This window comes from Emys orbicularis, chromosome 5, assembly GCF_028017835.1.
Source record: "Emys orbicularis isolate rEmyOrb1 chromosome 5, rEmyOrb1.hap1, whole genome shotgun sequence".
Classification (NCBI taxonomy): domain Eukaryota; kingdom Metazoa; phylum Chordata; order Testudines; family Emydidae; genus Emys; species Emys orbicularis.
In genome coordinates, this window is record NC_088687.1 from 9,518,968 (window position 1) to 9,537,325 (window position 18,358).

The window sequence follows — 18,358 nt, forward strand, 5'->3', positions numbered from 1 at the left end:
AAAAAATGAATAAAATTAATACTAATAATTTGGTGTGTCACTGTGTGGCATTGATGGCACTGTTGAAATACCCTCCACCCCCAATTCATTACACCATATCTATGGTGTGATTCAGCACTCACAGAAGTCTGTGTAAAGGTTGTCAGTGACGTTAATGGGCACAGGGTCAGGCCCACAAACATCAATATAGTCCCCTGGCTACAACACCCACTTTCTAACCAGAGCCCCGTTTCTGGTTACTTGCAGGCCAGTGGAAAAACTCACCTGTTCAATAACATTTTGAAGTTGTCCAATGACTCTTGAACAGCAACCAACACCTAGGTATCACCTAATACTTATCCTCATCCACTTCGCTCTCCTCTGCTTTCTCTTCCGTCACCTGGGTATCACCCGATACCTATCCTCATCCACGTCCCTCCCCTCTGCCTTCCCTACTGTCACCTGGGTATCACCCAATACCTATCCTCATCCACGTCCCGCTCCTCTGCCTTCTCTACCGTCACCTGGGTATCACGGGATACCTATCCTCATCCACGTCCCTCTCCTCTGCCTTCTTTACCGTCACCTGGGTATCACCCGATACCTATCCTCATCCACGTCCCGCTCCTCTGCCTTCTCTACCGTCACCTGGGTATCACGTGATACCTATCCTCATCCACGTCCCTCTCCTCTGCCTTCTTTACCGTCACCTGGGTATCACCCGATACCTATCCTCATCCACGTCCCGCTCCTCTGCCTTCTCTACCGTCACCTGGGTATCACGTGATACCTATCCTCATCCACGTCCCTCTCCTCCGCCTTCCCTACCGTCACCTGGGTATCACCCGATACCTATCCTCATCCATGTCCCTCTCCTCTGCCTTCTCTACCGTCACCTGGGTATCACCCGATACCTATCCTCATCCACGTCCCTCTCCTCTGCCTTCTTTACTGTCACCTGGGTATCACCCGACACCTATCCTCATCCACGTCCCTCTCCTCTGCCTTCCCTACCGTCACCTGGGTATCACCCGATACCTATCCTCATCCACGTTCCTTTCCTCTGCCTTCTCAACCATCACCTGGGTATCACCGATACCTATCCTCATCCACGTCCCTCTCCTCTGCCTTCTCTACCATCACTTAGGTATCACCCGATACCCAGGGGTGAAAGTAATTTACAGGACTTACCGGTACTGCCGGAGTCCTGAGGGGGCGTGGCCTCAACCGGAAGAGGCGGGGCCTCTCAATATTTAAAGGCCCTGGGGCACCGGCTGTGGCTGGGAGCCCCAGGGCCTTTAAATCAACCTGGGGCTCCCAGCTGCAGAGGTGGCTGGGAGCCTCCGGGGCTCAGGGGCAAATTAAAGGGCCCGGGGCTCCAGCCGCCGCAGAGCTCCGGGCCCTTTAAATCCCCCCCGCAGCTCCGGCTGCCGGAGCTGCGGGGGGGATTTAAAGGGCCCGGAGCTCCCGCGGCTGCGGGGAGCCCCAAGCCTTGCCGGGCTGGGGCCGGGATTTAAAGGGCCCGGAGCTTCCGCCGCTGTGGGGAGCCCCGAGCCCTTTAAATCCTGGCCCCAGCCCAGCCGCCGGAGCTGCGGGGGAGATTTAAAGGGCTCTGGGCTCCCCGCAGCGGCAGGGAGCTCCGAGCCCTTTAAATCCCGGCCCGGGCGCCGAGCTGCAGGCGGGATTTAAAGGGCTCTGGGCTCCCCGCCGGAGCCCTTTAAATCCCCGCCATGGAAACCGGTGCGGTCCGGCACGGCATACTGGCTCTTGCCGGTATGCCGGACCGGACTGGCTTACTTTCACCTCTGCCGATACCTATCCTCATCCACGTCCCACTCCTCTGCCTTGTCTTCCGTCACCTGGGTATCACCTGATACCGATCCTCACCCACGTCCCTCTCCTCTGCGTTCTCTACCATCACCTGGGTATCAGCCGATACCTATCCTCATCCACGTCCCGCTCCTCTGCCTTCTCCACCGTCACCTGGGTATCACCCGATACCTATCCTCATCTACGTCCCACTCCTCTGCCTTCTCCACCATCACTTAGGTATCACCCGATACCTATCCTCATCCACGTCCTGCTCCTCTGCCTTCTCCACCGTCACCTGGGTATCACCCGATACCTATCCTCATCCACATCCCGCTCCTCTGCCTTCTCCACCGTCACCAGGGTATCACCTGATACCTATCCTCATCCACGTCCCACTCCTCTGCCTTCTCTACCGTCACCTGGGTATCACCCAATACCTATCCTCATCCACTTCCCTCTCCTCTGCCTTCTCTACCGTCACTTAGGTATCAGCCGATACTTATCCTCATCCACGTCCCGCTCCTCTGCCTTCTCTACCGTCACCTGGGTATCAACCGATACCTATCCTCATCCACGTCCCTCTCCTCTGCCTTCTCTTTACCTTACTATATCTGGGTCCTGATCTAAAACCAACAGCAATCAGTGGGGAGCTTTCTACTGAATTAAATCGGCTTTGGATCACACTGCTTGTCTGTTGTGTTAATATCAGTGGCATTCTGCTTGTGGGCTTGACACTCCTTTCTATCTGTTCAGTGAATTCAGTTTGTTTGCATTCAGCAATTACTGTACCTGGGCTAATTAATTTCCTTATATTAAGTTAAAAAAAAAAGTATGTTATGATACAAAAACCAAAACCGTCCTGTCCACACACACGTCTTAACTTCCGTGAGCATTAGCAGAGGGAAGGACAATGTTAAAGGAATAGACTGCTGTCGTTGTGCAGCTGCTGTGTTACTTTGTAGGGATGGGGAAATTATTTATGACTGACTTTAAACCATGATTCACTGTTCTTCATTATAATGAAAGATTATTGGCATAATAAAGGTAGATTCATAGATTCATAGATTCTAGGACTGGAAGGGACCTCGAGAGGTCATCGAGTCCAGTCCCCTGCCCGCATGGCAGGACTAAATACTGTCTAGACCATCCCTGATAGACATTTATCTAACCTACTCTTAAATATCTCCAGAGATGGAGATTCCACAACCTCCCTAGGCAATTTATTCCAGTGTTTAACCACCCTGACAGTTAGGAACTTTTTCCTAATGTCCAACCTAGACCTCCCTTGGATGAATTTTGATCAGTGATCAAGTGGCCAGTTGTGGGCTCCAATCACAGTATAAGTGTTCACTTCCACTCTGAAGGATAAGTCCTTAACTAGGCTCGGAAGGGTTTGATTTTAACGTTACGGATTTTGAGGGATAACATTGATGTTTATTTCCAAAGTATAGTCATTCAAAATGTACTGATTTAAAACACTGACGGCCAGATTTTCAGAAGTGTTCAGTGCCCAGCTGCTCCCACTGAAAACGTTTGATGGGTTACCCAATGAGAAGAATTGGAGCATTCATTTCTTACTGATTTCTAGCCAGATGCAGTGAACAGCAAAAAAGTGCACCTCTTCTCTACAAATGCAAGATATAAGATGTTTTCAGCATTCCCTCTTTGTTAATTTCAAATAGTGACACCGACTTCTTTTTCTTTTCGCCACTCTTGGGATGGAGGGACATCTAACTATTAAAAGCTTAAGTATAAAGCCTGCAATTAATTACCATCACTTACATTAGGTTTCAAAACCAATCAGGGAGACAAAAGAATCAGCCAGTTTGTTCCAGCCAGTGCCAGAAGCAATTCAGTTGGTATGTTTTCACTGATCTGTCTCTCTCATCTGTACTGCTAAGCAGCTGTCTCTCTCTCTCTACTTCCCCTTCTAGCACCTGATAGTTGCCTAGGTTATTTATGTCGGAAGTGGCACATACTGTACCTTATACTGGGCCAAATTCAGCTGTGACTTATACTGTTGCCTTCAGTAGGGCTGCATGGATGTAACTGAAAGGAGAATTTGGCCACTTACATTTTGCCTTCCAGGGAAGGTGTAAAGGTCTATAACAGGGGTAGGCAACCTATGGCACGCATGCCGAAGGCGGCACGCGAGCTGATTTTCAGTGGCACTCACACTGCCCGGGTCCTGGCCACCGGTCCGGGGGGCTCTGCATTTTAATTTAATTTTTAATTAAGCTTCTTAAACATTTTTAAAACCTTATTTACTTTACATACATACAATAGTTTAGTTATATATTATAGACTTATAGAAAGAGACCTTCTAAAAACATTAAAATGTGTTACTGGCACGAGAAACCTTAAATCAGAGTGAATAAATGAAGACTCGGCGCACCACTTCTGAAAGGTTGCCAACCCCTGGTCTATAAGGAACCTAATGTATGTCTGTACAGCTTCATTTTTAGCATGTTTTACAGTATTCCATATAATGTAGGTCTGTGCAGATCATGCAAAGTCACGTCCACCCTCCACTGGGGAAGGCAGCATGATGGGAGGTGCCTGCAAAGTACACGAACGGATGCCCTAAGGTAGGAGTATGACTTTTTTGCGGGGGGCAGCCAGGGATCTGCCAGCTGCACAGTGGCCCGGCCCATGCTCCCTACACTGAGGGCTGGGAGTGAAGGGGCATAGGAAACACTGTAGGAGCTCAACCCTACCAAAGGTCCCTTTAGGACTGGTAAAGGGACTCCTCATGTGAGCAGATCAGCTGGCATCAGGACTGCTTTGAGCCACTAGAGTGTCACAAAGCAGGCTTTGCACTGCAGGGAATTGGGGCTCAGGTCAAAATTTAAAAACTTTTGTTTATAAAGTTAGGTGACAAAGGCCAAGACTTTCCAAACTAGGGGCCTAAAATTAGAGCGTCTGTGAGGATTCAGGAGCCTTAAATACATGGCATAATTTTCACAAGCAATGAGCATGAGCAGCACCCATAAAAAAAATAAAAATCAATGGGAGCTGCTGGGTACTCGGCACTTATTGGTGTGCTTCCACATGGATTTAGGTGTCTTGGCTTTATGAATAATGTGAAAAGTTTGGCCTTAGTTTTTTCCCCTTCTTTGTGTTTTTTTTTTTAAATGTATTTTGAGTGAAGTTAGGGCCCTTGTCATAACTATAAAGGGAAGGGTAACAGCTCTCCTGGGTACAGTACTATAAAATCCCTCCTGGCCAGAGACTCCAAAATCCTTTTACCTGTAAAGGGTTAAGAAGCTCGGGTAACCTGGCTGACACCTGACCCAAAGGACCAATAAGGGGACAAGATACTTTCAAATCTTGGGGGGGGGAAAGGCTTTGGTGTGCTCTTTGTTTAAGGGGTTGTTCGCTCTTGGGACGGAGAGGGACCAGACATCAATCCAGGTTCTCCCCATCTTTCTAAACAAGTCTCTCATATTTCAAACTTGTAAGTAAAAAGCCAGGCAAGGCGTCTTAGTTTTACTTTGTTTTCTCAACTTGTAAATGTACCTTTTACTAGAGTGTTTATCTTTGTTTGCTGTACTTTGAACCTAAGACAGAGGGGGGTCCTCTGAGCTCTTTAAGTTTGATTACCCTGTAAAGTTATTTTCCATACTGATTTTACAGAGATGATTTTTACCTTTTTCTTTAATTAAAAGCCTTCTTTTTAAGAACCTGATTGATTTCTCCTTGTTTTAAGATCCAAGGGGGTTTGGATCTGTATTCACCAGGAGTTGGTGAAAGGAAGGAGGGGGGGAAGGGTCAAATTCTCCTTGTTTTAAGATCCAAGGGGGTTTGGATCTGTATTCACCAGGAGTTGGTGAAAGGAAGGAGGGGGGAAGGGTCAATTTCTCCTTGTTTAAGATCCAAGGAGTTTGGATCTGTATTCACCAGGGAATTGGTGAAAAGTTTCTAAAAGCTTCCCAGGGAAGGGAATGGTGGCAGCGGACCAGAACTAAGCTGGTAGTTAAGCTTAGAAGTCCTCATGCAGGCCCCCACACTTGTACCCTAAAGTTCAAAGTGGGGATACAGCCTTGACAGCCCTAAAAGGAACTGGATGGATAGCCTCACAAAGTGAATCCACAGCATCGTCCATAGCGTGCCTCAGCCCTGCCTCTAAGGGGTGCTTATTTATTCCAGAACCTCATTGGTCAGGCTAGCAATTAGTGCCAACTGTGCTGTTCTGTCCTGTCTTCTTGGGCCAAGGCCAAACCACTGTCTCCTAATATCTCGGGATCGACATGGCTACAACAACACTGTGTACAGTAACTCCTCACTTAAAGTCGTCCCGGTTAACGTTCTTACGTTGCTGATCAATTAGAGAACATGGTCGTTTAAAGTTGCGCAATGCTCCCTTCTAACGTCGTTTGGCAGCCTCCTGCTTTGTCCACGGCTTGCAGGAAGAGCAGCCCGTTGGAGGGAGGTGGTGGGGGCTTGGAACCAGGGTGGATTGGCAGCCCCCCTATCAGCTCCCCGCTTCCCTAAGTTCCCTGTGCGGCAGCCGCCCAGCAGGCTATTAATTGCCGGCAGTTCAGCTGTCCCTCCCCCCACTGCCATGTGCTGCTCCTGCCCTCTGCCTTGGAGCTGCTCCCAGGAGCCTCCTGCTTGCTGGGGGCGGGGTGAGAGGGCAGGGGAAGAGGGGTGCTAATGTCAGGGTGTCCCCCTCCCCCCTGCTCCTGCCCCCCCACTTACCCCATCGCCATAGAGCGGGGTGGGGGGGGGGGACATGACAAGGCTCAGGACGAAGGGAACTTGCTGATCTACTTAAAAAGGCAATGTACTTAGAGTGGGGTCAGCGTACTTAAAGGGGCAATGCGCGTGTCTCTCTCACACTCACAGGGTGTGTGTCTCTGTCTGCCATGCTGTCTCCCCTCCCTCCATTTGTGCTGCCTTGTAGAGTGTGAGGCTACATTAACAACAATGTGTTGTTGAGTGCTCAGCCGAGTGCTAGTTCATCATTTAGCAGTAAGGCATTCCCTGGGACATATCCCACCCTCTGACTTCACCACCTCAACCAAGCTTCACAATCATCATTGCTGTGTACAGTATTAAATTGTTTGTTTAAAACTTATACTGTGTGTGTGTGTGTGTGTATATATATATATATATATATATATTTGTCTGGTGAAAAAAATTTCCCTGGAACCTAACCCCCCCCCCCCCCTTTACATTTATTCTTATGGGGAAATTGGATTCGTTTAACATCATTTTGCTTAAAGTCGCATTTTTCAGGAACATAACTACAACGTTAAGTGAGGAGTTACTGTAGTTATAAGCAACCTATTGACCTGATAGACTCTATAACAATGGATTAACCATTTATTGAAATATCTAATAATCATTAAATCACCCATAATAAGTAGTTTATAATTGCATCTGTTCCAGACTGAGATGTTTTTGGAACAAGTTGATAAATTAAATAGTGATAAGTCACCAGGACTAGATGGTATTCATCCAAGAGTTCTGAAGGAACTCAAATTCTGTACCAGATGACTGGAGGATAGCTAATGTGACATCAATTTAAAAAAAAAAACAACTCCAGAAGCAATCCTGGCAATTACAGGCCTGTAAGCCTAACTTCAGTACCAGGAAAATTGGCTGAAATATAGTAAAGAACAGAATTATCAGACACATAGATGAACATGATTTGCAGGGGGTCAAGAGTCAACTTGGCTTTTGTAAAGGGAAATCATGCCTCATCAATCTATTAGAATTCTCTGAGGGGGTCAACAAGCATGTGGACAAGAGTGATCCAGTGAATATAATGTACTTGGATTTTCAGAAAGTCTGTGACATGTGATTTTTCAGAATGGGGATGTATGTTCTACTTTTCTCCTCCAGGTTGTTGTCACTTGTATCCAAGTGGAAATACGAAGGCCGCCAAATACACTATTTGAGACACAACCCAATGAAGCATTCAGCAAAAATCCAGGTCAGATACTCATCTGCATGGCAATGAAGGAGGCTCCGATCAGGACAAGTGAGAACTTCTATCTCCTAGATGCTGGTCTCTGTGCTTGTAAAGTGTCTAGCAAGTTTTGGATGGTAGATAAATAAATAAAAATAATAATAGATGTCTTCTTATATGAAACCAATTTGTGACTCATGTTGTTCATGGTCAAAACCTCTGGCTCGGGGACGGATGAGAATACGTTCTGCTTACTTTGGTGTGGCGCCAACAATCTTGCAGCTAGTTTCTTTTTTCCAGGCAGAAGCAAATAGCCAACTTTGCACTTGGTAAGGCCTGCAAGCTGGCACAGAGGGGGAAATGGATTGGCAATTGCCTTCATTTTTGGTCCCCTTGCTGGAGGGGGGAGGGGATCAGGCTGTGAATTGCTTCCCCTTCTAATCCTGCTGATTGAGAAAGGGTGGGAGGAAGGGAAAGAAATTAGGTCATGTATGCACCTTCTCTTCTGGTACCAGTTCTGTAAAGGAAGACGAAATTGGGCCATGATTCACATCCCTCTCCACACCAAGTGTCAGTAGAAGAATGAATCTATTCTCTAACTCCACCAGGGTGAGAGGCAAAAGCGGAGTCGACGGGGGAGCGGCGGCCGTTGATCCCGTGCCGCGAGGACGCGAAGTAAGTCAATCTAAGTCGATCTAAGATACGTCGACTTCAGCTACGCTATTCTCGTAGCTGAAGTTGCGTATCTTAGATCGATCCCTCCCCAGTGTAGACCAGGCCTTAGGCACCTATCACTGCTATATCTCAGCACCAGAGTTAGGCCACAAGTTGCATCTTCCCTTCCTGCTGCCTTACTTGTTATCTGGTGAAAATGGGACTTAGGTTGCTTTCTCTTCCAGGAGAACTTGTATTATGAGCTACTGAGGCCTACCTGGAGCCCACAAAAGAATATGGGCTTGACTGGCTTCCAGCTGCCTCTGTAGAAAAAGGCATAGTACCGAGAAGAGACAGGAAGCTTTGGAATATCTCCCAGGAGCTCACAGAAGCAGATGAGAGCTTCCAGACAGCTCTGTATTTTCTACTGTGTCTGGTGTATGAAGACACCATTATCTTTCTGCTGCAGAAATATTAAATACAATTACAAATTATTAAGTATAACTGCAGTATCTTCAGTACATTATCCACCAAAACTAATATATTTCTGCAGATTTCTCTGCAAATACTATTTCCTTTCACGTGTGTAATGATGAGACAAAATGTAGACACTTGGTGTATTCATCCCTTTTTTCAGCTTTGCAAAATTCCTACTTCCCAACTTGCTTGGTGCAAGGTGTTTTTGTTTTAAATGGACTAGTAAAATATCATCAGTCTTCCTAACATATCTGTCTCCACCACTCTGGTATGGGTGGGGATCAAAATGTGGTGCCTGAGCTGGTGAATTTTTACACCAGCTTTGCAAAGCTGCCCTTGATCACGGCTGCAAGGTCACAGATGGTGCACCAGACTCCTAGGTAGTTTGTTCCAGCTGCTCCCCAGCATCACTAGTTTTGAACCAAGTACAAGTTGAGACATGGTGTTGAACAACAAGTTGATTAGATACTAGGAGGAAGGTTTACTCATTCTCCCTATCAGAACCTCCTAATCTGCCATGCAAATGAGTACCTGACCTGGATTTTCAATAGGGTTCAACCAGTTAGTGATGCTTTTTTATATATTATGGCACAAACCCACAGGCTTTTGGTATATGACATACAGTGAAAGCGTCTAGGCTGGCTTTAAGAAGCCATTAAGAATATGCTTAGGAATACCCTTATGTTTTGTAAGGACCACAAGAAACAAGATGGAATGAGGCAGAAGTTGGTACAGTTACCTCATAACCTGGACAAAAGCTTGGTGCCCTCAGAATTTACTTGTCCTTTTTGTTCTAAAGGTTGATGCTGGATAGGGCACTTTGTGTTATGTGTTGTTTGGAACAGAGTTAGGCCTGAACTGCAAACCAGAGATTCTCTGCGGGACTCCCAGACACTCCAGAGTTCAGTTGAAGGATTTCACTTCTGCCTGTTGCAGGGATAATGCCAAAACGTGTCATTTTGGATCGGGGTGCGCACGTTCCAGATCACCCAGCTCCCTACAAAGCACAGGGATACTCAGGTCTGGAGGGCTTGGATAAGTCCATCTGTCACTCTAAAGTAATACTATAAATGTGACCACTGTCAGGATTGTTAGAAGTAGAACTGCTTAAAATCAATTTACTTGCCAAGGCGTGGATCCCAAATGGAATCTCTTATTATTCTTTCCCAGAAAGAGCAGGGTATTGTTTTATGTTTAAATTGTCTTTGTACGGAGTACTAGAACTATGCTGTCAAGCTCAGTGTTTTGAGCATTGGCCTGCTAAACCCAGGGTTGTGAGTTTAATCCTTGAGGGGGCCATGTAGGGATCTGGGGCAAAAATCTGTCTGGGGATTGGTCCTGTTTTGAGCAGGGGGTTGGACTAGATGACCTCCTGAGGTCCCTTCCAACCCTGATATTCTATGATCACTGTTTTACACTCAGATCAGGGTAGACAAGAAAAAGCAACTCAAAGATTATCTGCAGTACTTCTCAGTCCTATAAGTAATCAGATAACTTTATAAAACCTATTCTGAGAAGTCATCTTACTGTAATTGAGTATTTAATGAACAATCTGATTCCATATAACTAGTGAGTTACTGTAAGCAATTATAGTATCTTAACAGTCCTGGCCACGATGCATCTGTCAGTTAGAAAAACAAAGCTTTTCCATCATTTTATCTAATTCCCATCAATTACAAGATTCTGATTACACGCAGCTGATCAGGCAACTACTGTGTTTTCCCCTCTGCCGCTCCTGAAGTGTGAGAACTCCCTATCAAAATTCACAAAGCCAGCACCCTGTGCTCATCTAAAATCCCTCCTTAGAACCTACCTCTGCCTTAAACAGGGCTGGCCTTACCATGAGGCAAACTGAGGTGGCTGCCTCAGGTACCAGACCATGGCGGGGAGGGGGGTGCCACTAGGACCCAGAGTGTAGAAAATTGTGTCTGCTGCGGGTGCCTATATATTCTCTGCTCTAGATGCACAGAGATGGTGGAGTGCTGTGCTGGAGGAAGGAGGGCACAAGAGACATAACCGGCAGGCAGGAGAAAAGGTGAGAGGGAATAACAGAAAGCAGCAGGAGCTGCAGGGAGAGAGAGGAGGAGGAGGAGCCTCTTATGTACCTCTCCAGCACCCCCAGGACCCTGGACTGATTAACACCAGCTTCTCAGGGAGCTTCCTGTTTCCTGCTGCTTCCCTGAACCCACTTGAGGAGAACAGGCAGTCAGCTGAAATAGTAGGAGCCAGTTAGGCCCTTAAGACGCTGATATCTTCCCTCACTCAGACTCTGCTACCAGCCTGCTTATTTGTCCCCTTCAATTGAGTGTTGAGAGCCACTCTAGCTGGCACAGAACAGCAGTCCTAGTGAAAGAAGAAAACGCCCCTCTGGGGCAGCATTCAGAAAAAGAAAGAAAGCAAAGGAAGCTTTTCTATCTAAGCAGGAAGGAGCTCTCCTGAGATACAGACACAAATGTTCACGGTGAGCCTTCCGGCCCCAGTGAGGATGTGAGTGGTGAGGAGATGCCTGATCTTCCAGTTAGTCAGAGTGCAGGTGACCTGGCAGCTACTGCAGCATCCATATCTCCATCTCAAATGGGTGTAACCATGCACATTCCTGAAGAAAAGTGTAGATCAGAGAAGAGTGTGGTGGAGGCGCAAGAAACAGCTGCTGCTGAGTTTAGTTCCTTAAGTCTAGATGATCCAGGACTGTGGACCCACTTGAGCAGTAGCCTGAGGGACTTCCTTGTACTGCATGGGCCACAGCAAGTGAAAAACTTCATGTTCCCCAAAGACAATGAAAATAGAAGTTTCCATCCAACACAGTACTGGCGTGAAATCCCCAATGGTGACAAAGTGGAGAGGCCATGGCTTATATATTCAAAAACCCATAACGCTGCATACTGTTTTTGTTGCAAACTCTTCCAGTCTAATGTTCCAGCCACATTGGGTTCTACAGGAACAAAGGACTGGAAAAATCTGGCATGCCATGAGAAGGCAGCAAATCACCAGAGAGCATTCCATAGGTGGAAACTGCTTGAGATGAGACTAAGGTTAAAGGCCACCATAGATGATCAGCATCAAGAGAAGATTACATTAGAGTCTCATTACTGGCAAAATGTTCTGAAAAGGCTCGTTGCCATTGTGAGAATGCTTGCTACCCAAAACCTAGCACTGCGTGGCACTTCAGATCAGCCGTATGCACCAAACAATAGAAACTTCCTTAAAATTATGGAGTTGATGGCTGCGTTTGATGCTGTACTTCAGGAACATCTAAGAAGAGTCACCACCCAAGAAATGTACACACACCACTGCCTGGGAAAAACAATTCAAAGTGAGATCATACAGTTACTGGCAACAAAAGTCAAACAGAAGATTGTGGCAGCTCTGAAGTCAGCAAGATATTACTCCGTTATTCTAGACTGCACACCTGACATCAGCCATACGGAACAAATGACTTTAATGGTGCGTTTTGTAACAACAGCAGAACCTAGTGAAAATGTCCCTGCAATGGTGACTGTCAGAGAGCATTTTCTAGAATTTATTGACATTGATGATACTACAGGAGCTGGTATGACAAATGTGCTTCTTAAAAAGCTGGAAGATACGGGAATTGCGATAGCTGACATGAGAGGTCAGGGCTACGATAATGGTGCCAACATGAGAGGAAAGAACGGAGGAGTGCAGACACAGATCCCAGAGTTAAACCCTTGAGCTTTTTTTGTCCCATGCAGTTCTCATTCATTGAACTTGGTGGTCAGTGATGCAGCATCAGCTTCTAGTGAGGCTGATGAATTTTTTAATGTAATTCAAAGCATCTATGTATTTTTCTCTGCATCAACCATCGATGGCAAATTGTGAAGCAACATCTGGGAACATCCTTTCTGACACTGAAACCACTGAGTGCCACATGATGGGAAAGTCGAGTGGAGGCGATAAAGTCTATCAAACACCAAATTGGGAAGATAGATGATGCCATAGTTGCCATTATGGAGGATAATGCTATGACAGGAACTGTTCATGGGAGAACAGTGGCAGAGGGAAATGGAATCACCAGAATATACATAACTTCAAATTTCTGTGTGGCTTAGTGTTTTGGCATGAAATACTGTTTGAAATAAATGTAAGCAAGAGACTCCAAGGTGTTGACCTTGATATATCTGGCGCAATGGAACAATTGGACAAAGCAAAGTCATACCTACAGTCTTACTGGTCAGATGAGGGATTTCAAAACATTCTGAAGAGTGCACAGAAGTTGGCAGAGGAACTTCACACCGAAGCTATTTTCCCATCCATTCAAGAATACAAGAGTCACCGAAGAAGACATTTTGATTACGAGGCATGGGATAATCCCATAAGAGACCCCAAACAACAATTCGAAGTGGAATTCTTTAACCAGGTGCTAGATTGTGCAATACAGTCAGTTGAAGAACATTTCATGCAGCTCAAGGAACACAGCAGTATATTTGGGATGTTGTATGATATTCCAAAACTCCTCACAATACCTGAAGAAGACCTACACCAGCAATGCAGGGCACTAGAGACAGTGCTGACACATGATGACATGCGCGATATTGATGTGAGTGATTTAGGTAATGAACTGGAAGCCCTTTCAAGATACATTTCAGCAGGATCAACTCCAAAGGCTGTTCTGGAATATATGTGCACAAATAAGATGACCACCCTCTTTCCAAATGCTTTTGTTGCTCTGCGCATACTTCTAACACTTCCTGTAACAGTTGCCAGTGGAGAACGCAGCTTCTCCAAGCTGAAGTTAATAAAAACACATCTACGCTCCACAATGACACAGGAAAGGCTGGTCGGCCTTGCAACCATCTTAATAGAGCATGAGCTGGCTCAGACTGTGGACCTTCAGGAAACAGTTCAAATCTTTGCAACCAAGAAGGCACGGAAAGCATTACTTTGATTATTCAAACAGATAAAAATGCCAGTGTTTACTATGCAGACAAGAAAAGTTACATTTGCTGTTCAGGCATTTGAAAGTTAAGTGTTACTTAACATTTTTGAACAAGGCATTTTAAGTTGTTAGTTCTCCTTTATTGGGGTAGGTAGCAGAGCAGTACCATGAGAGGAGTAGAACAGGAAGAAGGCAAAATTGAGATCTTTCAAAGTTTTGGCCCAAGCGAGGGGGTGTCATTTGAGCTCCCGCCTCAGGTGCCAAAATGTTGTCGACCGGCCCTGGCCTTAAACCTGCAAATGACTCCTCCCCGCCGTCAGCTAGGGTGGCAGCTGCAACTGCGGAGACCATTGTGACTTCTAATTTATGCAAATCTCTCTCTCTCTCCTGTTACCTCATCCCCTTCCCGCACCATCGGTCGCATGGTTCACCTGCTGCATATGGTTGAAATCCCAGATGGTGAGTTTTCTGGGTCAGGGACTTTTTTTTTTTTTTTTTAAATACACGTTCTGGCACAATGTAGCCCTGATCACTGAATGGGATCTGTCGGCATTGCTGGAATATGAACAGTAATAAATAATAATACAAAGCAGAACTTTTGCTACAAAGCTCATTGGCTGGGGGTGATCTGTCTGATTTTTAAACCAGTGGAGTCTTCCACTTCTCCACATCACAGGTTACAAATGGCTCGTTCCTGAGGAAACACTTGGCATGAGCCAGCTCGCATTTGGGTCTTACTCCATTCCTGCAAGGCAGCCCATACAAGAGCTGAGAGAAGGAAGGAGAGGCAGCTTGCAGTCATCTGTGACTGGGAGAAACCCTGGATCTAGCAAACATGGAGTCTGACCAAATGCTCCTGCAGTCAGCACTGAGCTTGAAATTTCAACATATCTGTCTGGCCTGCACTTATCTGCATCAGATAGTCTAAATACACTGTTATGGGAAACCAGGGTAATACAACGCCCAGGTGTGTATTATATCATCTCAGGGGTGGAGCAAGAGGAAAGCCTGCAATGCTGGAAGGTGCAGGTATTTACTTCTTTCTGTCCAGCTATTTACCCTTGGATAGTTTAAGCCAACCCCCGCCTCCAAAGGAAGAGAGAATGAGGGAAGCTCGCCTGATTCATATGCCAAACAAAGGCGCTAAGTCTGCATGAAAGTTCCCTAACTGGGCAGCTGCACACAGAGGGAGCAAGATGAGGTAGGGAATTAATTCTTAAAGTGACAGTTTGTAACATTTACCGTACCAAAATTATAGTGCTGAAACTTTTAAAATAAATGGAAACATTCACTGTGTTTGGTGGGGGAATGATGGTAAACTCACCAAAAAAAAAACCCAGAAAGGAGGTCAGGAAGGATGTTTTAGAGCCTGACACGTACACGGTGACACAGCTGGAATGTGTTTTCAGATGCTCCCACGGTGTCAAGTTTGTAAGGATAAGGGAAGAAGCAAAGAGCCCTGGAAGCCAACGAGCGCGCTTATTTGTGTTGCTGCCTGCTGCAGTTCAGCAGTACCGACTAGGGCTGTCCATTCCCACAGCTCCCAGCATTGCCCAAGGGGTGAAATTCATCCTCCTTGTGCAGAAAAGGCCAGCGCAAACTATATGGCCCACTGAAGGCCCCCTTAAGCACTACTAAGAAGGCTTAAGGGCACACAGGCTTTATGCTAGCCCTAGGCACAGGGATGACTTTCACCCAGAGTTCCACTGAGAACAGATATACAAAGGAAACAACTCGCATCTACAATGCAAAATAATGTGCATTATACAAAGAGAGGCAAAGCACAAAGAACAAACCAAGAGCAAAACAGAACCATGAGACACTTACCTGAGATGGTAGAAGATGCAAGATCTATTCGCACAGGCCCAGAATATTTATTCAGTTTCTTCTGTAGGACACTATCGATTTTCCCCAGAAATGCTGCTTTATCATCAGTGGCGGAGAAAAGGAACATGAGCACAACCTGTGCCACCACTCCGCCAGTGTCAGGGCTGCAAACCAACAAGACAGTGGTAAGTGACTTATCTGCTTCGCTCTTCCTACACTTCCTGGTTTTTCATTCGCTCCTACAGTGATTTCAGATTAATTTAAGGGATTATGTGGATTGCCATAGGTTGTGTAAAGAGAGAGGGAAGTGCTAAAAAATCTGAGCAGGTGCCAGGACATTGTGACTGAGCAGATTTATGCAAGAAAGCGACACCCGGGGAGAAGCGACACTTCCTATGAATGGGCAGCCAGGCCAACAGTCTCAACGCTGGGTGCCTAGAGCTGGGCACCCAAATAACAGAACTCATTCTGTTCTGGGCACCCAAATAACCTGGTCACCTGCAGCTCCCCTTGATGTCAATGCGTGGCGGCTCAGCAATTCTGAAAACATCAGACAATTAGTGTAGGTGCCAGCAGCCTAAATATGGTATTAGGGGCCTAATTTTAGGCTCCCAGCTTTGAAAGTTTGGGCCCCAGTAACTAACAGATAAAGGAATCTACAGGCCTTAGCAAAGGGGAAACCTGGGGGAAAGGGGAGGAGCTAACTAAAACCATTCTGCCACTCCAGACTTGGATGGAGATAAAGCTGAATTCAGTGTCTCTGCATGGGAATCCTGGAGAGCCGTAGGACTGCAGAAACCACATAGTAATCACTGAAACTCTCCAACAAATCAGGGGTCCACTTTAGTTACAACTGAAAAGCTCCCCCAACTCCCCCAAAGGGGCTTTTCACAACATAACAGTATCATTAAGAAGAAGGGGTGGATAACTGCTTCCACATACAGACATCTCTATAACTTGCAATGACTACTTCAGTGGTCTTTTTAAGACTGGGAAAAGGCAAGGGGAATGAGTTAATGCTAAAGAACCACAGGTTTAATCCAGCCAACATTTAGACATGTAATGTAACTTTAATAACGTCAGTGTGCTGCCAGACTAATACTGTGGCTAGATTTTAGACTGAATAGGATAATTTTGAACTGATATGTACATGATCTTGGTAAGTGTGGAAACTAGCTCACGGAGTGAGGTACTCAAAACTTATTCCCCAGGGTATAAACTCATCACTTCAGAGGATTAGGAAGAAACTCCTCCACATATGAACAATGGTGAAGGCTAAATTCACACCAAAGGATCCCATTGAAAGTAGGAAAGTTATACAAGGACTGAATTTGTTCATTATCATTATTTATTTATCACTTTCTCGGCAGCATCAGTTACTAGCCATTGCCAGAGGCAGAGGATTGAACTATCTACCTCATAGATCTAATCCAGTATGCTCTTTGTGTATATACTTTCCCATGACTGCTGACCAATTAAGAGAGGGTGTGTAAAGAGAATCTCTCCTTTCCACTCAGCCGCTTCTGCCTGCCCAATTCATTAATTGATGACACAACTCACAGTTGGTGACATCAGTTACTTCACATTGGATTCTGTGCATGAATTGTGATGTCATAAGCTTTGTGTTTTACTATCACTGGGGACTCAGACTGCAAGGAGAAGCTGATTGGAAAAGAGAGAGCTTCTGATAATTCTATGATATCTTGGCCATCACGGTGCCTAGCACAATGGGGTCCTGATCCAAGACTAGGGCTCCGAGGTGCTACTTTAATATAAATCAATAATGGACAGAAAAGGGAAATACGTTTTTAAAAAAAAAACGGATGCAAACGGCTTATACAGAATTCACCGAATCAGCCTCATGGTGACAATCCGCAGCAAGCAGAACACTTCTCAAAACCCAAATTGGGTTTTCCTGTTATCTGCTGGTGCTGGACAATGGAGAGACCCATTACTTCATACTGCAGTAGCCACTCAAAAAGCACTAGGCATTTTACAGTCACACGGTCCCTGCCCCAATCTAGACCCCATAGCTATAAATGTCCTCTCCAGCAGGCTGTTTTGTTTAGCATCAGCCTCAGGGTTATCATCATCATCATCATCATCAAGTGATTATCTTCTCTTATCACACGTGTCACATTGCATTTTCCCTCTTCCTGCCTCACCCCCACCCCCACTTCCTGTGCTGCACCGTACGGAAACGATGGTCAATTCCTGCAGGCACACCGAGAGAGGTACAATCAGCTCCTGCTCACGCCCCAGGAAATGTACATTAAAAGATCCAGAGCCAAAGACCTTGAGACAGAAGATGTGTCACCTGTCTTGGTCAGTCATTCGCATTGCTATGATTTATCGTGCACCACAGAGAGGCATGTCACTTCCTGGCCAAATTACAAACGACTGCCCTGCCCCAAAGAACCTACAGGCTAAACAGCTACACTAGTACTGGAGTTCAAAGCGCTGATGCAGTCTCCTGGATCGAGGCCTGAGGCAGAATGGTAACAAAGACTGGAGATATAAGGAGGGATCCATCCACAGCAATACGATTATGAAGTAGCTTTGGTTCGTCTTGGGGGTTTAGAACATATGAGTGAGTGTAATATTGTTACTGTGCGGGCGCCTAGACTTTATGGTGCACTTTAAGGAGAGAACTGAAAATGAAAAATAAAATTCTATATTCTAATGAAGGAATAAAGGCTTGACTCTCTTCCTTTCAGTTTTGGACAGCTCAGTGGTCTGCCTGCAGTATGAGCTAGTGCCTACTACAGACCCCAGCACAACAATGCACCTAGTTT

The 18,358-nt window shown here is 45.9% G+C and overlaps 1 protein-coding gene across 1 annotated transcript in view; it reads right to left on the reverse strand.

Annotated features, from left to right (window-relative positions):
• LOC135879199 (transmembrane protease serine 11C-like) overlaps positions 1 to 18,358 on the reverse strand; it is a 56,237-nt gene that overhangs the window by 9,700 nt on the left and 28,179 nt on the right. The window contains exon 5 of the mRNA XM_065405106.1: positions 15,564 to 15,727. Coding sequence (XP_065261178.1) covers positions 15,564 to 15,727 — 164 coding nt within the window. The remainder of the gene's footprint in view (positions 1 to 15,563; positions 15,728 to 18,358) is intronic.